This window comes from Anguilla anguilla, chromosome 3 (genome assembly GCF_013347855.1).
Source record: "Anguilla anguilla isolate fAngAng1 chromosome 3, fAngAng1.pri, whole genome shotgun sequence".
In the NCBI taxonomy this organism is placed as follows: Eukaryota; Metazoa; Chordata; class Actinopteri; order Anguilliformes; family Anguillidae; genus Anguilla; species Anguilla anguilla.
The window spans coordinates 55,409,803-55,437,017 of NC_049203.1; the positions used below are offsets into that span (position 1 = coordinate 55,409,803).

Here is a 27,215-nt window from a genome sequence, read left to right on the forward strand (position 1 = left end):
ATATAACAGAGGAAGTGCCCTGACGTGGCTGTCTAATTGAGCTCACAGACAAACATTCATCACATTATACCATGAAATCTGATACACACCTAGGCACCAAGCTACTGCTGACACCACTGAATTATTCTTATTAAGAGCAAAAAAAATAGTCAATAAAATCCAATCAATGCACGGTCCTCTGCAATATAAGGAAATTAAAAAAAAGAATATGCTTGTGGGTTTAAATACAATCAATGTGCTGATGTGACAGAAATATGTAATTGCATCGAGTCAGAGCTAGGCCATACCCTCAGCATATTTATGAGTCCATATATTGACTTGTCTAACAGAAATGTTCAATTGCCTTACCTTGCTCCCAGTGTATCACAGACTATCATAATGTTATATCGAGATTTCAAGTCCATATGTTCAACTATTTTTATCATTACAAAAATCCTAATATACTGCATTTCATCCATGACCTTGCTTCTATGTTTTAGCTGGTGATGCCTTTGTGTCTGCTTAGTATGGGGTGAAAATACGATACTGTAAAGGTACAGTACCACACTCTTCTCTCCAACAAAAGTTCGTATTTATTGGAACAGAGAAATAACCAGTATTTCAACCATTGCTTTCAACGGAGTTTGGAGGCCATGGCTAAAAAGTCACACAATTGATTGTGATTTGTGAATTGTGATTTCACAATTCGAATAAATATAAATTCTTGCCGGGGAGAATAGTGTTGTCGAGAACAGAATTTATTTAGAACTTATTTGCATTTAAATTTGGTGTTGGCTTTTAATTTTGGGTGTGTTCCTTCCTTTCTCTCTTCAGCTGTAAAGATACAGTGCGGTACTGTACCACACCCCTAATATCAACCATTGCCACGTGAAGGACAACAGGCTACCTTTTCTTCTATTTCAGTTCTTCTTCCACAGGTACTGCCAGGGCAGAGCCCGGTGGAGACCCAACATCGAACTTCAAAACCTCCCCGGGCTCTGAATCTACACCTGACAGCCACTGATCCACACAGACGCTCCTCTGCTCCAGGTCCTGAGCCTGGTGTTCCCCGCTTCTGCTGTCAGGAGCTGATAACAGCTGCATCGGTGGCTGTTTACTGTAGTTTGTTCAATGCTGTAATTCCACCATATACAAATATACAAATTACATAACTCTAAAATTTGGTCATAACCAACAGGATAAGGGAAAATGTACTCCTTCCTATTTTCCTCGCACACACATATTTTTCTTGTGCTTTTTTCTCTCGAGAGAAAATCGCATAATGCCGTACTATATATAAAATATAAGGTACTCCATTAGGACATCTCTATCTTCTTAGATCACAGTTTGATCATATTTCATTTCTCCTGCTGCTATCCCCCTAGGCTATTTCTTTGCCAAAGCATCAGGGTGCATCGAAATTATATCCAGAATAAGTCATTTCTATGAAATGCACTCTGCGAAGGTCCATTTCCATTGTGCAGAATTTCATATGAAATAAAACTGGATTGATTTATTGACTGATTTCAAGTCAAACTAAGGAAACTCTGTAGGACCCTTTTAGAGCCTCTTAAGCTACAAGGATAGTCCTCCTCTCCCTCATGATGCAGAAAATACTGCAGATAATTTCTCTTTCTTCATTTGTTCCCTGTGCACATCAAAAATCCCATCACAAATCAAACAAAACAAAGTTATTGAATTATGAATTAGCGAATCTATTTAGTGGCCAACACTTTTCTAAAGAGTTAGTTTGCAATACCACACACACACACACACACACACACACACACACACACAGTCTGCATACACAGTAATATGCCCTCCATAATGTTTGGGACTTTATGGAGGGCATTTTGGGATTTTTTCTTGATTTGGCCCATACTCCACAATTTTAGATTTTAAATCTGCAATAAAACTTTTTTTCAAAGGATATTGTTACACATTTTGGTTTTACCAAGTAGAAATGTAGCGCATTTTCACATAGCTATCCCCCCCCCCCCCCATTTCAGGGCATCATCACGTATTGGACGTATTAATGTTATGTAAATGAAAGCAGTCATGTTTAGCACTTTGTTGTATATCCTTTGCATGCAATGACTGCTGGAAGTCTGTAACCCACAGACATCATCAGGTGCTGAGAGTCTCCTCTGGTGATGCTATATATAGGATAAACAGACACTGAATGCCAAAGTAGTAACAATAATAACAACACCTCTCAGTGCTCTCAGTTTTAGCCACCAGAGCCTTGCTCCACACATCAAAATGTAATTACAATTGAAAACAAAGGTGGGTGTGGGGGACTGTGGCAAGAGTGCTGAATTGCATTAAGGCATTATAATTAATCAATTTGCTTGGTGTTTCTGGTGGTTGTGTTGCATTCTGCCATCAATCAGGGGCTCATTGATACGATTCATTAGTATAAGATTTATAACTGAGAATCAAAGTCTCAACACACTTGCAGCTGAAAGAGGCCTTTGAAAGCTGATCTCACGGTTCAGTTCACAGATAAATGAGGTGATGGATTTCCTCATCTTAGGGAAGCAAGTGATGCACAGATACTGTGTATCCAGTGGTGTGAATGATGCAGCCTGGAATCTGGGTGTGGGACCTCAAGCATCTTTAGTTGCCTGAATAATGCTCGTCTACGAGGTCTAATGAATTGTAAGTTGCTCTCCATAATTTTGGCCTCGGTACATCTGCTTGTTTTAACACCCGAGAAACGCTAAGCATTAGTAGGTCACAATGTCTCCTTTGTGCTCAGTTCATATACTTGCACAGACTGCATCAATCTTCCAGAATGCAGCTTAGGATACATTACAAACCGATGACAAGTTCAGTAGGCAAAACTGTCATTTTGGCCTAGGAAGTATCAGGAGGTTGACGGGTTAACAGCAACTGACACATCATTTAACATATGTAGCTTTGAAACACTGACAGAGCTGCTGAACCACAATTAAACGTTGTGTCAACTGGAAGAAACATTTATTAAGGCCAAAGAATATTTAATGCACTTCAGGTGTCTTCAGGACGGAGTGTAGCACAGTGGGTAAGGAACTAGACTTGTAACCGAAAGGTCGCAGGTTCGATTCCCGGGTAAGGACACTGCCGTTGTACCCTTGAGCAAGGTACTTAACCTGCATTGCTTCAGCATATATCCAGCTGTATAAATGGATGCAATGTAAAAATGCTTTGTAAAAAAGTTGTGTAAGTCGCTCTGGATAAGAGCGTCTGCTAAATGCCTATAATGTAATGTAATGTAATGTGTCATGCAACGGTGTGCTTACGTTTTGTAACACTGACCTGCACACGCAACTGCTCGGAGAAGGTGACAGTGTGTATTTCTCGAAGTGCACCTGTGCCTTTCTCCCCATAGGTTGAGGCTTGAACAGAAATGCCAGTGCAATCTAGGAGATGGGTGCACAAGGCAATGTATATACCATATCTGGAATATGTATGTTATGATCAAGCGTGTCTGTCTGCAAAAAAAAAAAAAAAAAAAAAATCTGACAGACATTTCTTGGCCTCTCCCTCTGATATCCATATTGCCGTTGACACTTCCATTCTTACTGTGCAAAAAATGTCATCTGATTCATATATCACCCGCGACGTTTAAGTTACACACAACTGCCTTTTGTGGTTCACCATGGGAAGTGACTTTTCTTCACTCTTGTTTTAAACTTAATACCACTTAAGTCAGAGGGTCTTTGTGTTTCCGTAAAAGCCTGGTGTAAATTAATGTTAACGCCAGATACCCGGTGACACTTCTCGTACTGTCTAGCATTTTTTGAAGAGGTATGCATTAACATGTATTCCCGCCATAGCCATTTTGTGTTAGCTTAATTCAAAATAAACTAAACATATTGTAAACGGCTTAATAGATAACGTTTTTTCGCCTGGGACGTAATTGCTTTGGCAAAACTTCTACAAAAACAATGCTTTGAGTTTGTGATGCACATATTCATGCCAGCAGAGGCCTCGGGGAATTGCTAGCAGGGGCAATCGCGAGACTCATTGACAGATGCATCCCTGGGATTCGGTTTTAATATTTAATTCTGTTTAATTTGAATATTTAACACCCCGAGATGCCACTGTGCTGGGAATTAGGAGCTCTAGGCTTTTAGGAGGCTGTTTTTCTGGCAAGGTTGCATCAGGACAAGGCAGTGATCACCGAGCGGATACGGCATCAAAACTGTGTCAGGATGTTACAAGGTCAGAATTAAAATGCAGAGGTCGGCCATCAGCTCAACATTTAACAAAAAGTAATTGTGCAGAACTTCTTTGCAAAATGAAACTTAAAAAACTGAGAGCTCCTCTGTTACTCTCAGGAATGCAATTTCATGGAAGGTGGAAATATGAAGACAGCTGGTGGACGTGGAAAAGTTGTTGATGCATATGGCTGTAAACACATCACTCTAAAGACTCAGTACAATTCTTACATTTAATGTGTAATTTAAGTAACAGGTTAAGGATATGTTTACTTTTTCAGAATTAAAAATTGAAAATGAAAATTTATTTTTGATGTGAAGTACGGTATTTCTGAAATGAGAGCTGCAGGTCTGACATGCCCATCCAATAAAAATATTTTATTTCATTTATAGCTTCAAAAAATGATGATTTTGACTGCACAGAGTCTTTAAAGCACTGACTGAACATCTTGCATAACAAAATATGAACGACATGATTTGATTCTGAATTGCTTGAATATATTTTTGCCTTCATTGCCCAATATTCCAATTTCTCTCCACAATAATTGCCTATACTATGCATGTATTATTAGGTTTATGAAACTTCACTTAGCTTGGCAACGTACTGAGGTACTGTTTCTCATGCTACAGCTAGAAATAAAGCTACAACCCCAAAAGCTAAATGTCCCATTAAACAACTCATGTAATTGCCTCATAAATGTTTCTTAGCTCCTTTAGACAGTTTTGACAGAGATCAACTGAATTACACAAATACTTGCATCACATACATACTGCTTAGTACACCCCCAAGTAAAAAAATAAATTGTAAGTAAATTTGTACTTCTAGCATAGTTGTTGGGGCCTATCCCAGCATGCATTGGGCTGAAGGCAAGAATACACCCTGGACTGGTCACCAGTCCATCACAGTATTGCATATTGTATATTTACATAATATTTTTATTTTGTTTTAATTAAAATGTATTAAATATTTTAATACATTTAAGTATACTGATTTTTTCGCTTGGGATATTTTGAATTTATATTTCACACTAAATACTTTTTATTTTCATTTCCAAGACTGCAAAAACTGGCTCACAATATCTGGGCTCTAACGGTCTGTAGATGCATGCTGAATGAGTCACCTGCTTCCTTCAGTGGTAGAGGACAGAAGAGATTTCTTTAACAGTGTTGAGTGCAAATTAGTGAATGTGATGTACTTAGCAGTGTGGGCAGACAATTTCGCCATCTCCTCTCTCACCACTCCCCCCAATTATCCATAAAATGGAAGGGGACACTTGATTATTGTCTTTGGAAATAAATAACAAACCGAGGCTAAGTTCATTATCATTTTTTTCCCCCATTTTGCTTGTGCCAGAGGTTATCATAATCCCCCCCCCCCCCTGCCCCACCCCCGTGCTTCATAATTTGTCATGTCCCCTGATCTTTCAAGACAATAGCTGCCAGCATCATGCTACAGTTCGGCATCACATCTCATATGAGAAAGCATATTTCCCCTGAGATATGTAGGCAAAAATGAGTGTCATTTCACTTCTGAGGTGCTGAGGTGAGATCATTAAAATATCTATCCTGTCCTCTACTTATTTTTACCATGTGAACTCAGGACAGCAGTGAAGGATGGAACATTTCAATTAGAATTTCCTCAGCTATTCAAATACCACTGTGATGCACCTTCTTAACAACATAAAAGAGACAGGTTATTCCTTCTCAGTAGATGAAAATGAGTAAATTAATTAAGTGATAAGGAGCCATTAGTTGTGTGACCTATTACTGAGAATGGGTTACATTTGATTTTGTATTTTTACCCCATGTCCCATGATTTGGAAAATAATTTACAACATAAAAATTATTTAAAAAATACATTCTAAAACAAAAATTAAAAAACCTTTTCAGGAAAGCAAAGAACCGATGACCAACTGTCACCATTGATTTGAACAAATGTGGTCTGCTATCTTGTGATAAGCTGTTTACTTTTTGTAAGTTAAGAGAAATATTGTATAGAGCTCAGGGAAGCCAAAAATTTTATGTCCTCGCATGAGGTCACAGGGTCTGAGAAGGTTAATAATTTTCATATAATGATATTCCAAATGTACAATAAATACATTTGGTATCACATGTATCATTTTTAGATGTGCAGCATAATCAAGGGTATTGGACTACGCTTAAGACAAACCACCTACAGTAAGTCAAAGTCCGCCAGCTAAAGATCAGTCATAGCCAGGTGGTAGAATTTACATTTTCTATATGAACACACACCTGATTATTTACATAAATGTGCAATATGAAGAATTTGAATAATATATGGTGCATAACATCAAACATTAAAACCTTTCTTTGGCCACATCCTGAGATATGAAGATCGACATACAAAGAATGAATGACTGCTCATATTAATGAATAAGGACAGAATATTTTTGGAGCTCAATTCAAATCAATCTGTGATATCCATTTAATCAATTCATATGCAGTCCTGTTCCCTGATATGGTAGGGAAGAACAGTGAGGGGTTATTCAATATATCACTGTATGACCTTTTTCTACCATTCAGTTATTAATTAAGAGAAAGTATCATTTTTCATGTTCCCTATGCAATATTTTACCATCAATGCCAGTGACCCCAGAACTCATGACAGTGTGCAAGATGCTTAAAGCAAAAAAAAAAAAAAAATGCTTGAAGCAGTCTATTTAATGATCCCCAGAGGTCATGCCAATGAATGGAAGTCAGTTTCATTTCACCAGAAAAACCCTACACACCTGCCCCTGGCAACTGTCCCTACAGACTGAATATTCATCTCAACCTTCCTCCTAATCAACTCCCCCAACCTCATTTTAGTCACGTCCACCTTTCCTTCTATGAGGTACCAGCAGAGAAGTCATTAAACTACAGTATGATTAAATCACAAGTTGAAACACTTTCTTTACGTGCAAAAGGGATAATATGATTTAAGTTCTCAAGTGAAAGGGATAAAGGTCACTCTTTCCTTTTTGAATTCTTTATAGAAGATTTATGTCGCTCCTGATGCTAGGCAAATAGGTACAGGCGCTAGGGATTATAGTGAGACTGGGAACATGACATACAGGTCAAAGTGTCATTTCGCCATGTTGTGAATTATGAAAGTCAAATAAAATTGTTTTTTTTGAAAAACATATGAAAATGGACAAACATACATAATACAGTTACTCTTGACTTTTATCACTGCACTGCTCAGAAAGATATTCACATTCAATGATCCCTATTTTTTCTTGACAAATCAAACAAAAAAAATAAATGAATAAGACAATGGCATACTACACCGTTATGAATAGATTCAGGATAGACAGATAACAGGATGTGTCAAAGTCTTTGAATGTGGCTGTTATTAAGCCAGCAATGTAAGAAACCTACAGGAAACTTGATACAGATGATCTGAAAAATTTCCTATAAAAATACTACGGAAAGCCATTGTAAAGCAACTTATCCTATCATAGTTCACACCATATCCGTTAAACTTTCCAGTCAGGATTTAGATCAAACTATAGTACTGAAAGTGCACTTGTCAAGGTTGTAAATGGTCTAATAGTGTCATCAGACTGCAACTCCGTATCCATACTAGCACTTCTTGGCCAAAGTGCAGCTTTTGACACTGTTGATCATGAAATTCTATTGGACAAACTCCAGAGCTGTATTGGACTTTGTGGAAAGGCACTCCCCTGGTTTAAATCATACTTAAGAGGTAGGACCCAGTTTGTTCAGCTAAATGAAGGATTTTCTGATCTGTCAAAGACAAAATATGGTGTTCCACAGGGGACAGTGCTAGGCTCACTTTTCTTCATACTGAATATGCTGTCACTTAGTAATATCATCCAGAAATATAGTGTGGGGTTTCACTGCTATGTGGATGGCACACAGTTATACATCTCAATGAAGCCAGGTGAACCATTTCAGCTCTCTCCGTTAGATACATGTATTGCTGATATAGACATTTTCTGCTCGTCAACTCGGATAAAACAGAAATTTCAGTTTAAAAAAAAGAAAAACTAAAATAATTTCTTTCTTTGAACCTTGATGAGTATTTAGTTGTGCCAAATGGGACTTGGACCTTGGCCTTACCACTGATCTCATTTTTGATGCCCATAATAAGAATATCAGAGTGGCTTTCTTTCATTTGTGGAATATGGCTCAAATCAGGCCCTTATTATCATTACAGGATTCAGAGAAACTGATGTATGCTATTGTCATGTCCAGGATAGATTACTGCAATGCCCGGTTAACTGCAGTCTATAAGCTATATACAGTTTCCTATATCTATATTTACAACAATATGTCCATTAGCATTGCTGCACTAGCTAGTAATTAATTATATAGCTGGTTCTGCTTTAAACTTTCAAAGAAATACATGGACTAACACCAGTCTATTTGTCAAATATGATTCTACATTACCCGCCTACAAAGATGCTTTGTGCTCAAGATGCAGGTTATCAAGTAGTGACAATAATTTAAAAGAACTTGGTACAGCCTTTTCTTATAGAGCCCCCCTAATATGGAATAACCTTCCAAAATATGTAAGGGAATCAGACACGGTGTCAATATATAAGCCCCTTACAGAGAACCTTTTAAGCAGTTAAAATCTAGACACAGAGATGGAGAGGTGTGCAGTTTAATATGGGGTGACAAACTTTACTTACAGTGAACTCTCAACAGCTGTCACCCCAATTTCACAGACAAACACTTGGGGGTGTGTAGGCTTCTTGCCTTTCCTGTGCCTGTGTCGGTTCTCTGTCTCTGTCCTATTAGTGATGCTGCCATAGGTAAATTTTGGGGGTGGGGGTTATTTTGTCCATTCTCCTCTGTATCTTTCTTTCCTACCAATAGCTCTTCCCTAACTGCATATTCTTTGTTTCCCACTCCTATCAATAGGACAACCGCCCCTTTTCCCAAGCTACTCCTGAGCCTGCTGTCTGCCCCCCTAATCTAACCTTATTCCTGGGAGTTGCAGGGGAGATGGAGCCTATCCCAGCATTCCCGCACTGGGCAAGAGAGAGGAATATATCCTGGTCAGGTCGCCAATCCATTGCAGGACACTATTCACTCACACACTCATACCTATGCTCCTGTACAATGCGCTACATATAAAATGTGATTGATTGAGATTCATACAGTATCTTAATGAAACATTTCTTCATGGTGGGCTAGCTGCATGCCAGTCTTATCCAAAGCCACGGTAAGGAAGAATTCAGCTGTTGCTAAGTATTGGTTATGAATGCAAGGCATTTATTTACCACTTCATGTTTCTGTGAAGAGTAATTCCTACAGACAAGCTTGAAAAGGCCCCAGATGCACACCACTCATTGCACATTCAGTCAAAGAAAGCTCCTCACTCCACACTGTGCGAGTGAGATAAAAGCTTCAAAATCGACTCAACATTTTTTCTCCCCCTACAGCCAGCGGACGGGCTAAAAATGACAGTGAGGTCAGGTGACCCCAAGCGATGGACTCCAGCACTAGCAGTAATAACAGCGACATGCGGTGTGATCCGCGCACTCACCTGGTTTCCAGTGGGATGTTGCTGTTGAGGACCCAGCTGTTGTGGAGCTGTGCGCAGTCGGTCGGTGCCCCGCCCGTATCCGCGACCTGGCTACTCTGGCTGCGTGCGGGCAGGGTGTTCCGCTGCAGGGCTTCCGGGGCATGAGGAGCATGGGGGGCAGGGCGGGCACAGGTGCAGGCATGAGGAGGGGGCGGGGGCGGGGGGAGGGGCCTGAAGGTGAAATGGGCGTGGGGACTGGGCAGCTCTGTAAACATAGAAAGACAGACATACATGGTTAGTCATTTCTGCCCCACTTCATTAATGGTTATGGACAAAATTGACCAAACATTTTGTATTTATATTTAAATCAATTTTCCCAATAACAGCATCCCGCTTTACCACACACATGCATCATTATTCAACCTGTAAATGGAAACATCTCTTCATTAAAATTTATTTCTGTCTAAGCCATCCTGGCTAATATGTTCTGAGTTTCAGTATTTATATCTTTAGGAGTGCACTTAATGTTCCAAAACAGCTGGGGGCACAGACCTGATGTGAATGTTTACAGCTCGACTGAATTATTATTTATTTATTTTTTGGCACTTTAAAAAAAAGCTTTCTTTCCTTTAAAAAGGCATGCAACAGTTATATTGGTATTCTTTTAGTGTATCACTTGGGGACCAATTTCAGATGTCAAAGTTACCACACTGTGAAATTCCAGAGAGCAGGAGCAATGTCATTGACATGTTTCTGTATTTTTCTCTTGTAAGGCATAGAGGTACCACCAATGCAATACTGAAGGCAGAGGGAAACATCACTGCCTTCCATTTTGATGGAGTTATGATGTGCTGTCAATGACACTGCTTTGAAGCAATAATAATTGTGTTTCTGTGAGGAACAAAGACTTTTGATTGAGCTAACATTTGATAGCGCATGGCTCCCATTCTAGGGCTTGTGAAGCTTCACTCTTCCGTCACTATTGTGTTGGAAGTGATATACCCCAACATCTGTTTGCAAAGAGAGAAAGGGATTGAAGGTATTTTGACTTTTTGACAGAACTATCCACTGAGAGGACTATAAAGAAAAACAAAACACTAGAAGATCATTTCAGTTACCAAGTCTCTGTGAAATAATACAAACGGATCACAAAATCACATCAGCATATCCAAATGCTACTTTGGAGTTAATGCTAATTTCAAATGATCATTTATTCAGGTTATGTTTTGTGTCATGTTCTTTTATAGCACTATTCACCCGTATAATGGTCTGCTAACCAAGTGGTTTATTTTCTTGGTGTGCAAGGACTAATAAAGATTCTTATGTCATCAAATACATGCTTTGGAGAACAAAAGAAACTTAAAGATTTTAGTGATTTTATGTTTATGTTATTTTGACACAGACAGAGTGTACAGCACATCAATGAATTTAAAGAGCTCTCATCTGTATCAGCACTGGCCATTCAATTTTAAATAACAAAGATTCCTGCATGGAGCACAATGCTTGGTTAGCCTGTGCTGTTTGGGGATAATTAATAATCATGGATCCTGTCCAAGAGATTACATTCCCTCAGAAAAAAATAGCAAAGCAATGAATCGTTCTGTCTTCTTGACCTTGACAGGCAAGATCAAGATTTTGAGATACTTATGCTAGTCCCACAGCTGAGCATTGGGGAGTGATCTACCTGATGAATCTGATAAGCCCATTTACTGATAAGGAACAAATAAAGGCACAAGCACCCTGTTTTTTACAAAAAGGATGAACTGTTTTTTTTTTTTTTTTTTTTGCTTCATCAAAATGGAGAACCGGGAGGCGGGGCAAACTTAATTATGATTTCCTTCAATTTACGGACATTAAAAAGCACTGCTTTGTAACCAATTTAACTCTTTAGAATGCTCTACATATCACATCCTCCCACTGACCAATCTATAACACAGCTCTTATAAACCACAACAAAATATTTTTCACTAAGAACATTTCTGTTACCATCTGGGGCATCATTGTTTGTCCGTTCAGCCAAGATAACCTTGCACATCACCAGGGAGAAGGTCAACAGTACACACAGTCACATACAGGATGATATGCTCACTGGAACATAAGCCAACTCCAGTGGGTGGAACTGTGCGTGCTCTTCAGTTCTACTCAGCTGTGCTGGGGACACTAAATCCTTAAAGCCCATGAAGACCATTTTGCCACTTCAAATGGATAATATATTTTAGAATGACTTCACAGTTTAGCAGGTACAAAAGAGCAGCAGCAAGAGCAAGTCTTCAGCAGCTACTAACAACTTAGGCATAGTAAGCTATGTTTGAGTTTTGCAATTCAGACTAATCTGCAGTTTATAAGAAGCTACGCTATGACAAGATGAGTCAAGAAAGGGATTTATGTTGCAAATCTGCTTCACTTCAGCTCCAAAACTTAAGCATGACTCCTGGTTACATGGGATTGTCAGGACACGTGTTGTGGCTCAGTGCCACAGAGAATGCTCCTGCAGATCGTGAGGGCACAGTTTCACCTCTTCTTTCGTCTTTATTTACATTCCCTGTCCTGTTCAAACTCTTAAAGTGCGTCTCGCTAATTCAAATGAATAATTCTTGCTGACTTGTCTTCTGGAGTTATAGACCAGTATGTTCGTATCGTTTTCTAAATTGTGCAGGCTATTTAGTATCACACTTAGGGTTTGAACAGGCAATTTACAAGTGTAATTATTTTTTTAGGGTTACTAATAATAATTATTCATGACTCATTGAATTGGCTCGCATGGGTTGATTACTGAAATTAAAAATGTATGATTTGTATTGTATATTTTACTTCATATACTTTTACATTGTGAGGACCTTTAGTATAATGTTCTGAACTGACTCTCCTTAGAATGAGAATGATTTCTTTAACAAAAGTAAATATGTAAATAATTTAATTAATGGAAATGATTAAGAAAAAAAAAAATCTCCATGGGGACATCTGATAAAATAAAGAATATTTCACTATAAATAAAATATGCATGTCTGTCTGGAATCAAATGTAGAACCAATCAACCAAATTCTGATCATACTTAATCATAATTTTATATACTTTCTCCATTTTGCAGTTCCAAAATACAATATCCTTAAATCAGCCAGGCCAGAAAACAATTATATTTCATGTTCTCTTAAATAAATAAAAAGCACAAAAGTTTCTTTTTTTTTTTTTTTTTGGAAATTCATCATGAAATTTACCATAATGAAAGAAACCAATATCCAACAGATAAACAAGACTTTGATAAATGTCTTCACCTGTCGCAACGTGATTAAAATTCCAACTATTCCTTTCTGTGCCACCGGCCGATTTTTCTTCGCTTATTGCGGGGAGTTTGGCGATATCTCTTCCCGCAGCCCGCGGCCTTTGCTCTCTGTCGGAGGTATGACGGAAGCGACGGGTTAGCCTCTGTTACCCAGGAGACTACCGAGCCGGCCCAAGTTATTACCGGAGAAGAGCAGATACATATTCGGGATACTGGATAATGGTATGGTGATTACTGTCTCAAAAACAATGCGGTTACCTGATTATGTGCAGTGAGCTCCATAATGTTTGGGACAAAGACATATGGTTTCTTGATTTGGCTCTGCACTCCACAATGTTAGACTTAATCAATCAATCAATCAATCAATCAACAATTCAAACAATTCTCATGTGATTAAAGGGCACATTCTCTGCTTTTATTTACGAGTTTTTCAATACACTATGATTTCACCATGTAGAAATAGCAGCACTTTTATACACAGTCCATTTCTGGGCATTATAATGTTTATGACAAATGGCTTCACATGTGATTAGTCAGGTGTATTAAGTTGCTTCCTTAAGCATGAGGCTTCATTAAGTGTCCTTATATATTATATATTAAGCAGGTATATACAGTATAAGATATAAACCTCAACATACCATGCATATAAAATATCATATGACAGAGCAGGGTGGTGTTTGGCCCGAGATTGAAAGCACTGGAAAAGAGTATTTTACATATCTTATACCATGGCTACAACTGAAATTCATTTTTAAGAAATTTAAAACGGTATTTAAAAAACACCATTACATACACATATGACACTAAGCTAAATAGTGGATTAAAAAAATGGCTTTAAAATGCACATAGGAGGAAACCACGTGTTAAGCCACCAAACTATAGTTGTAAAGTTGTCATATAGGCACCATGAAATGTGATCACATTGGCCAGTACATCTCTCTCAAACAGTGTGATCACACGTTGTACTTTCACTGAATAAAATGACAGTGATACAGCATAAATCCTGTGGAGAAAATCACTATGATTCTGATATATCGTAGTTTACTCTTTTTATGAGTAATATTTTCCCCAAGATAACTTGATATTTGTAGCAATTCATAGCTACGTACATAGATAATCATGGTTTATACTGGCTAGTCTTGATTATAGATGCTCATTCTCTTACAGAGCAACTGTAAAACCTTTGTGGCAGAGTGGTTCTAGAATGCATTGACAGGGTGGGCATTTTGAAATATCAGTTGAGCTTCCTTTTCAAATGTAATGAGCACACTTCACACATCCATTTTGATTTCAGATTTTCTGTGGACAATGAAACAAACCAACGAACTGACAGAACAAAGATTCAAAGGTTACAATCTTAAAGGGGCAGTACATATGTTTGTTGAACAAACACTTGTTAATATTTGGTAAAATTTCCTTCACAACCTGACAGTTATCAATAAATTTAATAGATCAAAGAAAAAAATCTGGTCTCTCTGATTGCCCCAGGCTCTAAAATCAGCCACTCCAAATTTCCCAGTGTCTGATCCAAACAACCAATCAGGACAGCAGTCTGCCCTGCCTCCTGCTGCGCGTTCACAGTGCTGCCAGACAGATAAGAGCAGAGCAGAGGTAACGTTACCTAGACATCCAAACGACACACAAATTCAGTTCTACTATGTCATCTTATATTCAGAAGATTTCTCAGCTTTCCTCACACAAATCCAAAGTACGCTTGAAAAAAACTTTATCTACACACTCATTTGAAGGGCATCTGACCATGTGTTGAGCAAAATTGTCAGAAAGTTCAGCTCCCAAGCTCTGACACTCTTGCTAGTATAGCCAGTCCATACAGTCTTCCCTTTTCATTTTAATCATTGTATTTGCACTCTGGAATGTGGCTTATAATTCTAATGAGGGGTTTAATGTCCAGTCTGTCCAGAATATCACCATGCACATGTACGACAGCCAGGTGTGTTAATCTTCTTTGAGTCATTAAGTTCCGAAGCCAGTTTTTTAGCCAACAAAGGGAATGCAATCGCTTTTCACCAGGCCAGCTAGTAATGTCCAGCCGTTTGTACTCAGTACAAATGGCAACCTGTGACTGACATTGTCTGACGCTCACCCATAGACCCGTACCCGTCCCTTCGTAGCCCATAGCAAAGCAGGTACCTGGAGCATGCTCAGTAGTTCTTATAGCTCTGCACTCACTATTGGGAGAGAGATGGCTGAAAGCTCATTTTAATCAGGAAGGCAGAATTCCCCTTTAATTCCAGTTGTTTGCAGTTTGATGAAAATATTCCTTGATGTATACTATACATAACCTGAAAAATCCAGATTTCCCTATTCTATTTTTTATATACAGTAAAACTAGCTTTCTAATTGATTTATAACTGACATACGGATGCATAACAGTGAATTGTAGATAGTAATTGACTTGCAGTGATTTCAGTATTGCATCTATATGTAATTGAATTACAGGAAAAGCGCATAATTAAGAGACATTTAAAATAATATATTCAGCTATATTCCATTAAATTACTGATTACAAGGACAACGGGTGAATCTGAAAAGTGGTAAAGGCATTTCAGTTCGGGGCCAACTGGGGGGTGCGGGTTCTTGTAGGACACGTAAAAAACATGTTTCATTAATCAGCTGTCCCAGTATATGTCTGTGAGGCTAAAATGTAATAGTAATAGATGTTGTCGAAAAATTAGAATGACACTGGTTAGGAATACCTTGTACAGACAGAGACTTCTTTTGCACTGTCACTGTTTGATCATTCCATCATTATTACATTGCCATCATCCAGGAATGATTAACTGCCACTACTATCTATATTTTTAAGTACAGTACGTTGAAGAATACGTCTCTGTTTCAATAATCTGTTTCGGTAATCATTCAGGTGCTGCCTGTAGATAAACTCTCAATATCCCACAGCTTCTCCCACTTCTCTCAATTCCATCTCCCGGTGTTTTTGCTACAATACGTGTATGCTGCTCAAAGGGTGTGAGTTTGGGGATTTCTGGTTATCCTCAAACAGGCTCCTGTATCCCAACACATGTTCTGACCTTGAGGAATGTAAATACTGTAGGTCACATAGATCCGACCCATGCATTATTAAAGAGAGTAAATGCACCATCTGCATGTTCCCATGCTCTTTTCCTCGCCCCTCATCTCTCAAATGGGCTGCCAGCACACACACTGCTGAGATTCCCTACACAGTAGCCCTCAGATTTTGCCAGCTACACAATTTTAGGGAAATAAATGGGAGTGTCCGGGGGAAAAATGTAAAAAAAAAAAAAAAAAAAAAAAAAAAAAAAAAAAGTTTTATATAAAGGCATCCTTACTGCTCCAGTTTGATAGATGATATAATTGTCCATTCTGAGGAAATCTTCTCTCATAAGTACCCTATAATAACCCATACCCACAGTCTCTGGAGTCTCTTTTTTACCCAAGGTGTAAAAAAAAGAGATGTGATTTCTTCACACTTGACAGGAGATGATCTTATAGAGGCCCTTCCTCGAATTTCACTAAGATGAGACTTCATCAAAATGAGACGCACCTGAGAGATGGCTGAGTTCGAGTCCAGACTGAGAGGGGCCTGTGGTGTGTGTGTGTGTGGGCCCACTGGGAACCCTGTAACAAGCCACAGGGTCTCCCGCTCCCAGACCGGGATTACCGCGGATCTCTGCCGAAGAGACGGTAAAACGGGTATGAAACGCAATCACCGCCAGGGGTTCCCCGTGGCATGCTGACCAATGCTCGCTCACGCCAAAGTGCCATTCCTCTGCTTAGCTGTTGCTCTGCTTGGCAGCCTCTTGGCTGGCTGTAGCGTATCAGGTTTATGTGTGCTGGCCTCGCTACTATTCTTCCCACTTCAGTAACCAGGCAACCAGATAACACTGAAGCAGACTGAGCACCCACCTCTTCAAACTGTATCTACAGCGTAGGCTTCCTCAGACCCTGTTCCCAAGCCATTCTCCAAATCATAGCATTTCTTCTCAGCTATATTGGATATGTTGAAAGATTGCTGTATGTTTGTTAGAATAGTCCGGTCTGGTGCTGTTTTTTTTCCACTGTTGTCCTATGGGAACGTGCAATGTCACAGCTCGAAGAAATTATTAATTTTGTGTAGATCTCAGGCTTGTCATTCTTTCAAAAGTGACTGTCCCAACCACACATACCCCAAGGTCACAAAATCCCTTCAAAATACAGCCTCACCACAAAGCTATCTGTTAACAGTCTCTAGAAATATTTTAAATGGCAGATTATTGCTTTCTTTGTTTGCATAATGGACTTTTGTAATGACCTACTAACGTGAGAACAAGAGAGCACATTTTCCAAGACTGTAATTTGTAACTTGTCAATCCCCACAGCGTCTGAATAGACAAATATTTAATGGAAGGGCAAGTAAGATATACATGAGGGTTTAAGTTTAGAGATGTATTTGATGTTTCAAGTATGTGTTTACCTGAAATCAGAAATATGTTCACACAATTAATGCTAGCATTGTATCTGTATGCTGACAGTACTAGATTTGAGTAAGTAAGGCTGATCGAATCGATTTTCCATACACATTACAATTTACTGCATATTTACCGCAGTTGCTTCAAAACAAAAAGCTTTTAATATGGAAATGAACAGCTGAAATGAACTGGCTCAGAACATTTTTAATTCTGAATTTTAAGTTAGCTTCAGAAAATGAACTGGTGAATTTAGATCCAGGCTGAGTGATTATATACTAACCTATGACTATGGCCACTGCTATTTTTTTGCTTTAAAAAAAACCTCTCTGAACAATTCTTCCAATGCAGCAAAGGAAATGGCAGTATTCTACCGAAGGAAATGACAATGTGACCGGGAATGAAAATGTGACCGGGAGCAAAATAGCAAAGGCCATGTATTACACAAACTCATAAGCATGCATCTTTTGTCGTCAATCCCCCCTGTTAACCAGGGGGCCCTATTACAGATTCCCTTTGAATGAATGGAGGTATGAGTCACAATGGCTTTGCAGTGGGCATAGTTGTGTTCCCTTCGCATCTGACTGGCGCAACGGCAGAAGCTAAGGGGAATGACTTTGCTCTCCTTGCTAATGCATGATAATTTTCCCTTCCATGCATCTCCCCCAAGCTAGAAATGGCTAATTACGGCATGATGTAACCTGTCCAACTGGGTGCCTTCTCCAAACCGGACATCATCCAGGCGGTATTGATGGAAACAGCAGGGTTCCCTGGGAGATTTACCCATTAAGACATTATTAAAGGCTCTAAAGGGAGACATTTCAAAAACGGGCGACTTACGGCAGTAATGGGAAACATTAGCTTCAACCAGAGCCTGGAGAATAATATAGAACAGAGTGCCCTGGCCCTCCTGTTTCATGTATTCCAGTATAGCTTGGCCAGGGTTTCAGAGCAGATTTCGCCTTTACAGATCAGAGAGCAGACAGCCAGTTGCCATTCACTGCAGCCCTTTGATGTATCAGACAGTGGGTATAGAGGATGGACTTCCCCTGCTTTCCACAACTATATGTCCCATTTATACACAGAGGGTAAGGTTACTACTTTACTAAATAACTAATATTGACAGTGGCTCTCAATGAACACTTTCAGGTAAAGGTGACACATGATTAGGGAGTTTTTCCTTGCCACTGTTGCCTGTGGGGGTTTAGACCACGGTTGTCTGTGAAGCGTATTGTGACAATTGTTTGTGAAATGCACTATACAAGTCAATTTTGATTTGATTTGATTTGATTAAGACAGGAAAGGTAATCGTGACTTCCATCACCAGGGTTTGTCCCATATTGTTAGATTATTTTACCAGACACTCCTCAGTGTTTAAAAATTGTACAGCTATACTGGAATTTACAGGTAAATAAAAAGTTGGGCCTGTGAGAGCTGATAATTTCAATAATGGAACATGCAGAAGCCTGCTCCACATCCGATCCATACTGGGGCCTGGCTTTTGTTTACAGTTCCCTGCTTCTTTGCATTTCTCGGGCTGATTAATGGCCCTTGTTGTTGCTTTCGAGCCTGGGGAGATTTGTGGAGCAGGCGATTAATTCATTATATAAGCACAACTCCGTATCGAGAGCAAGGGGACCTAAATAAACTCAAAGAATAATGGCCCGGGATTGAGTGAACAAGCCAACCTGAAATAACCCGGCCGTACGGACACCTTTACCCCGCCCCATGATTTACCCCGTCAGCCTGAATCGCACAGAGTAGTGGAACACTGGGTAAACCCAGCACAGCTCAGCAGACATGATGAGGACCCCCAACCTGCATACTGGTTTCTCCAGAATTGTGTCTGCTTTATCCAATAATAATAATAATAATAAGGCACTGAAGTGCTTCAGCCAGAAGAAACACCCCAAAGGCCAATAGTGTTATTACTGATGTAAAAAACTGAAAAAGTTGATCTCGTCTCACATTTTTTAATGCATACAAAATTTTGTATTTTATTTTGAGTAATTTTATCTTGGGATATGGCTAGGTAACATTATGATACTGCTTTTTTCAAGCAATATTTAATGTATTAATTATAATATATTATTAAATCCAACATTTGCATGAATAACATGAATAATATATGTGGTGGCAACGATACTTAATGGTTAGAGCAAGTAGTTTTTAACTCCAAGGTTGCAGGTTTGATGCCCAGGTAGAGCGCTGGCCACTGTACGCCTGAGCAAGGTACTTGTTATGTACTGAAATATACAGCTGTATAAATGGATTATCGGTCATTAAAGAATGAACTTTGTACAGGTTATACTCCGTGTCTCATTTTTCCAGTTATCACATTTTGGACGGCCCACTTTTAAAAACGATTCTTGCGCCAGTGGTTAAGACCTTTATAAGGCTTTAATAGAGGTTGGTGGCACTGTAGAACGGCACGTTCTCTCTTCAGTCTTTATGCACCACTGGTGAAGACCTTTATAAAGGCTTTTATATAGGTTGATGACACTGGAGAATGGAACACTTACTCTTCGAACTTTATGCTGTGAACTACATATAAGCAAACAAACACCCAGGCCGCAGTACTCCTTTAAATGCAGCAAATGTCAACACTGTTTAAAGGGACAAGCCTTTACAAGTTGCTATTATTTTAAGCCTTTTTGCGTATTTCCATCCTCTGCTGAGCACAAAGCCTTAAGGTATTTGAAAGTGCACAGCAACAAGATTTAATGAAGCCCTAATACCAAACAAGGAGCCATGTCTCTGTTTGTGTTTGGTTATTTACACCCACGTGAGTAAATCTGCACTCAGTGTGCAGTATATTGAGAGATTTAGGAATACAGAGTTCTGCAGCCCTAGGGAGTTATATCCTTACAGAAAACAGTCAGCATTCTAACACTGTATAACGCCACAAGTGTATACTGAAATACATATTCAATAATTTCCCAGAGGAAAATTTGTTCATACATTCACTTTATAATTGGGGTGCATTAACAAGCTGAAAAGTTTATTTCTTTACCATTACTAATACAAAATACATGATTAACCTTGCAAAGGAGGTCAGAGTATTGGAGTTAGAATTTTTGATTATTTTTTTTTCTCTCCCTAAAGCAGCACTATCATGTTTTTGAATCTCATTACTGATTAATAAATTATTTGCTATAATGGAAGAGGTTATTGAAGAGATGCAATATTCATTCTTGGATTTAATTCAGCATTTAAGTTGAGCGAGCAGTATAAAAAGCAGGGATATATATATATATTGCCAATGTTTAAATATAGAGAGCAGGGAATGGTACAGTAATACCAATTATTTTCTGTACTGAAAGGCATTACTTAACTAATAAAATATACTGAAAAATGAATGAATGTACTTATGGCTATGGTATTTTCATGCCAAGCATGCCATCTGCCAGGTTATGCTTTGACGGGCAATATTTTGCACGTATACTGTACATTTTCGAGTTTCCCTCAGAAATAACTACAATGACCAGAGACTCACTCCATAAAACAGTCACTTATCTTCTCTGACCTCACGTAAACACAAAAAATTCTGATTGAAGCTAATTTCGCTTTCACTTAAGCATCTAATATATCATCTCTCTCTCTCGAGCATTTTCATGATGTTAATAAGATTCAAATATTAGCGTACAATGTTGATGTGGTTTATTTGTGCTTGTGTGTGTGTGTGTGTGTGTGTGTGTTCTAATTAATCTTTCTTTCTGATTCAAATTCTGCCTCTAAATTTATCTGCCTCTTAGCCTGCAAACATTAATTGTCCTTATTGGACAATATCTACTTTGTGAAAAACCAGAACATTTCAGGCAATCATAACATATGTACATTGTTTATAGAAGCCAAATATGCTAACCTCACAGTTTTCCAAGCCACATACATATGACCATTAAATATGATGGCCAAATAATTTAAGTAATTGCATTGAATGATTTTTTCTTTCTTTTTTAACTTAAACCATGAAGTGCAGGTCATCAGAAACCTCTGTAAATATTTTAAATACCCTTTATCACAGGCAAAAACTGTCGGGGCCAATCAAAAACATACCCTAAAACTGAAATGTCAAAAAAGTGAAAAACTGTCACTTTAACAGTGAATGCATTTCTGGTGCTATAAGCTGCCATTTTACAGCACGGACTCTTATTACAGCTCATTGTCTTTCTATTGAAGTAGCAGTTTACCAGCTTATGCTTAATACAAAGGGACAGTTAATAACTAAATTAACTTGTCAGACTGAAATTGTATGAAAGAATGTAATTTGCATGTATTTGTCAGTCAAAGACATTTTTTTTTTACTGAGTACAGGTCACAGCGAAAAAAGTTAAATCCCGCAGTAGATTTTTGCAACCATAAAAGGAAGCAGTGAGATGCAGTGATAAAGGAACCATATTTCAGACTGAAACGTTGTCAATGTGAGGCCCAGCTGGAGAACATTCATTGCAAACCCGACCGTAGTACTCAGCATGAAATATGAAGGAATTCCCTTTTCCTAAACGTATCAGAATAAATGCGACAGCACTGAAAACATATTATCAGAATAAATGTGCCAGTCCTGAAAATATAGTTGAATACAGTAACAAAGTATTCATACTTTACTTTTTGCCTCCTTTGCGTTGGTTTACTGGACAGGCAGAGGACAGAGGGGCTCTATCATCATTAAACCCCTGTGGTGCGTGGGGGTGTGCGGGTGGGTATGTGGAGGGTCATGAGGGGCCAGGAGGAGGTGATCAGAGCTGCATGTACATGCCATCGCTTCGTGTCACGGCCACCTGCTCCGGAGGTCACCACCTTGGTTGTCCAGGTGACAAGAGGGCCTGCTGACAGTGCCATTTGAGATACACCAGATGAGGCCGGGCTGGAAGTTGACAATTAGCCTTGGGGGCTGAATATGCATGAAGCAGAAATGACAGTAGTGACTTTTGGCTTAGAAAAGTAACGTGGCTTGGCTTAGACTCATCAGCCAAAACTACAGTATGACAAAGACAAAATCAGCCACAGAAAGTACACATTGAAGATAATTAACACATGCCTTCAAAAAATAAATATGTACATTATTTGTTAAATATCAAGCTAATGTGGTGTCAGCACATACTCATAATTTCTCACTCAGAGAAAGATTCGGGTAGATGCAAATTTGTTCTGATTAACTTTTCTCATTAATTTCCATATCTGTGGAATTCAGATCCAAAAAACTTGCCTGCAGCACATGTGGCAGCCCAAAAGAAAATAAGCTTTCTTGAGCATGTGTCATTTTACCTGCAAGCAAAGTGGGGCGTACAGGAGAAGGTGCATAAAGAATACTGATGCATAAGTAAAACAGATAATGTGATATTTCTTGAGTCTTTAAGGAAACGGGTTTACCGTTCTGGTGTCTCATTTATTGTATCCATATATCTTCACATTCAGGTTACAGACATACATTGGATAGTGTATCAGGGATACCACGGACCAAGAATGAGCAAATTATTATTATTATTATTATTATCATTATTATTATTATTATTAGCCAGGGCTTGTTCCTCACATAACTCTGAGGTTGCACTTTGCAAATTGCAAATTACTCTGGATGAAAGCACCTGCTAAATTCAATGTGTTATTATTACAAAATCTGGCATTTGCCCCAAGGTGCGATACTCTGTGAATAAGTCTTTGTAATATTTATTTACTCCAATTAATCAAATTCAATTAATACAATTAACATTTTTAATTCATATAATTTTCAGTGCTGATTTTGAGATACACAAGTGCCCAAAAACAACATATGCACACACTGTAGTCTACTCTTTTCAGCCGACCTGCAGCTGTTTAAAACAATTCAGTGGAGCTATGGCTCTGTTCAGTCTGCATTGGTGATGGAGTGCCTTGGCCTGGCCAGCTACCGTATTGATCTCCTTTTACAAAACGCTATGCAAAGGTCAAAGGAAGTCCTTCCATTCACCCTCAGTGTGCATTTACCGTCGCTGTCAGAGACAGACAGATTGGCAGACTCCGCAACGATCCGGTCCTCGCCATCTGTCCATGCAACCGGGTTTCCGCGCTCCTTTTGTTACCAGTTAACCCGCATTAATTCACCGAGCCAGGACTCGAAAAGGCATTTTTACAGGCTCGCTCCTCTCCGCACGCGTGCATCTGATCCGATCCGATCCGCAATATTGACTTTAACAGCTTATCTCTTTCTTACATATTCATGCTCCTCGCATCTCGCACCGAAAGAAACGGTTCTGCTCAGACTATGTGACCTGAATGGGAGATAGAACCAGCAGTGTGCAGCTGACACCTCCTTTGTAATGTGAAAAGCAAGGCTTGGATAGAGTGTAGTCAGCACATACATCACAAAGCTAGGGGGCCACGGCAGGGTAGGTTTCATGTAACAGGGGGGAGAAGTGGGTCAGACCATTCTGATGAATAATGCCCATGCATGTGCATTTGGGAGTGTAGCGTTAGTCGTTCTGTGCTAAAATTCTCCGCGAGCTAGCTGCGCTCACCCAGAACGGGGTGACAACCGGGGTCAACAAGGAGCACGTTTTTCGAGACCCTGGGGGTCAGCTTTTCGACAAGAGCTGGAGACACATCGGCTCCTCACTTGTGACCTCAATCCCTGGTATGTTCCACCACACTGATCATATCTGTCAAAACAAAATGGAGTCAAAGATGCAGCGCCTGAAGATCCAGCCATCCTTGTACAGCTAACCGGTTTGAAGCACCCTCAACGTAACAACAGGCTAAATGGACACGTCCAAAGAAACTCCCCCACAACAATGAACATTGTTAACAATCTCCACAAATGGGTTCCATGGGATGTACTGTAATTTAATTGATGCAGCTCCTGCAGCTGGTTGTGTTTGCTAACAATGGAATGAAGATCCAGCTTTTGACAATTCCAGACTCTTCTGGTAAACTGAAAAACAAACAGTTCCCTCTGATCTCCTATACTTGTGCACCCACTTTGCTAAATAATGGATGAGCAGGAGCCATGAGACTAACAGAGAATTAAGTGGCATAAGTCCACCTCTAGCGACTAACAGCACCAGTGGGACAGGTCTCTCGGGGTCTTCCCTTCTGATCTTAGTTGAAGGCATCTTTGATTTGAGGACCTACCGGGACATCCCGCGTAACCACGGTTGCAGAAAGAAGATCACGTACCACAATATCGCCAACGAAGAACTCACTTCTTTTTCTTCCTAGGAAGTCAAATATTGAGTCCCCATTTGTGGTATTTCTTCTGCCTTAGCAGCACAACATCAATTCATTTGAGAGGACGGGATTGCAAGGGGACTGATTCCTCGTTGTTTCTGACCTCGCATGCGGCTGTCGCGTCCAGTGGGTCTTCTTGCATTTTCGATTTATGTGATTGTAGAAATGTGTTTTGCTCCAAAGTTCTTGTTTTCCCTGCTCAAATCTTTCACCGGAGCAGCTCCGTCTGAGGCATGTACTCGATTTACCTTTTTTTATGAGTTGACTTGAGTCCTTCAGCTTTTGCTTTAAAAAGTGAGAAGCCTTTTTCTCTTCAGTGTACTAAAGCTTCGACACATTCAGACTTTATTCAAACTTTATCTTTTCGTGGTATTTCAAGATACTGGCTGTCACACCGTACAGTATTTCTTAAAAAGCAAAATAATAAAAAATAAAAAAAAACATATTAGTAGGATCTGTACAGGAAAAGCAGAATTCTCTCAGGTGGTGCATGTGCTAGTGCCCCAGGGAGCACTTTTTACCCAGCTCTAAAAATGAGACAGTAGCCTGTGGCTTAAAAAAAAAAAAAAATAATAATTAATAGACTTTCACAAATTTGAGTTTAGGCATATACAGAACTTGGGGCTTTATAATTTCAGAAATTAAGTGACATAAAAATAGGGCTTTAAGTACATGCATGGATTTGTATCGTACCAGGACAGAGCTGAGCCAGCATGTGGCAGCATATACTCAATTGTTCCATTCAACATGGGATCAGATCGACAGGCTCCATCTTGCAGCTGACAGCGACAGGAAGCCATGATTACTTCATCAAACTATTCTTCAGCTCCTGTTTGAAAGTCGCTGTTTATTGCTTCCCCGTGAAGGCTGATGCTAAAATGCCAGCTGTTAGCTGGGAGAGTGGGCAATCTTGCACTGAAGGGCAGGTCTGCTGTGCTTTGATTTGGGATGCAGTGTCTCTCCTGGCACCACACTGGGGAATGAGTGCAGAAACTGTGCTCCGACGAGACTCAGCTTTCAGCTTCGGCCGTGCCGTCTGTCCGCGTAACAATAAGCCACAGCAATCTGGACAGGAAAACTGTTGTGAAAGATTTCGATAATTTTAGATAATTAATTTCTATCCCTCCCCCGTGAGCCCCTTAAATGTCCCATTGTTCATTACCTTGACACTGCAGGAGGCCTGCAGACATACTCACCGAGAAGGTGAGGAACACCAGCGTAAGGTAGCAGAGTGGGTTTATTTGGTTTCGGCGTGGGCTATAATTGTAGCTGTTGCTCTTCAATAAAACGCTTTGGCGTGCATTCCCCATTAATAGGACTTGTCTCCGGATATGGCATGCATTATTCAGCTGCCGTTTGGGGCGCGTTCATTACGGGTGATTTTATGAGTCCCGCCATCCCCGCCACCGCGCGGGAGCCTCGCTCCCGAGGAACAGCCTCTTCCCGCGAAATGTCAAGTACGCCTTTGCCCTCCCGTTCTCCAGAGTGCTGCTACCGGTGACGACTGTTTTTTTTCTTTTTCTTTCTCCTTCCGAAGGAGCCTGAAGAGAACAGTGCGACCTGCAATGTCAAGCCGTCTCGAAGAGGGCGTGTGCCTCTCTGCCGCACGGGTCTGAAACGGAATAATTCCACCGCATTCAGACAGAGCCACAGGGACTCCGAGCGAGAGAGAGAGAGAGAGAGCGAGAGAGAGAGCGAGAGAGAGAGAGAGAGAGAGAGAGAGAGCGAGAGAGAGAGAGAGAGAGAGAGAGAGAGAGGGGGGATAATGGCCGGTTTCTAATCCGCGCCAAATGTGTCACAGCTAAATTATATTTTAAAAAAAGCTAACAATAAGACCGCCGAACCCTTTAGCGATGTCGCAAGGACATCGGACATCTATAAATATGTATCTCCCCGCACGCCCCTCCTTTTACTGATGCGCTGATTAAAACGAGCAGGGATTCGGAAAGCAGGCCGGAATGAATGCTTATCATCAACCATCAACAGAGAAGCCCTGCCTGCCCTCTATTCATGGAGAATTGAAAAGGGCCCAGCGAACCCCCAGGGACACAGGCTGTCAGGGATAAGGGGTCTTTTAGGATGATTAAATACTGCGGTAATTATTCTTGTAAAAAAAAAAATAAATAAATAAAAAAAACACCACACCATGTTTGAGCAAGCAGTCAAAAAGAAGATGCGCAAATCAACAAAATCATTTCCGAAATGAAAAGTCATTAGCACAGTGAAAAAACAACATTACTGAACCAGATAACTCCTCTTGTAATTCTTTAGTCAATATAACTACATGTCCTGAAAAAGCAATAATTTGCGTTAGGGCTTGGTTTTGTAATAGTGTTTTTATTTATTTATCTTTTCCAATAATCATATTTTAATGTAGATATATTAATATGACTAGCAAGAAATAAGACAATTTCATTCAATGCCGTCATTTTTACAGCCAAAGTGGAATGTTACAATTAAAAGTATCTATGACTTCAGCTATTTTATTTGTTTGTTTTTGTATCAAATAGTCAATTGTGGCTGAATCAACGATAGCAGGAGTCTTTAGTCTGGTTCAAAAATAATTAATGCAACTGAAATAACACATTTTGAAATCAGAACAG

The 27,215-nt window shown here is 39.6% G+C and overlaps 1 protein-coding gene across 3 annotated transcripts in view; it reads right to left on the reverse strand.

The window, feature by feature from the left end:
- Positions 1-27,215, reverse strand: part of LOC118224254 (teneurin-1-like) — a 362,344-nt gene that overhangs the window by 111,673 nt on the left and 223,456 nt on the right. For all 3 annotated transcript variants that reach the window (XM_035411577.1, XM_035411576.1, XM_035411578.1), the window contains one exon: positions 9,706-9,949. In XM_035411577.1, the coding sequence (XP_035267468.1) occupies positions 9,706-9,949 (244 nt within the window). The remainder of the gene's footprint in view (positions 1-9,705; positions 9,950-27,215) is intronic.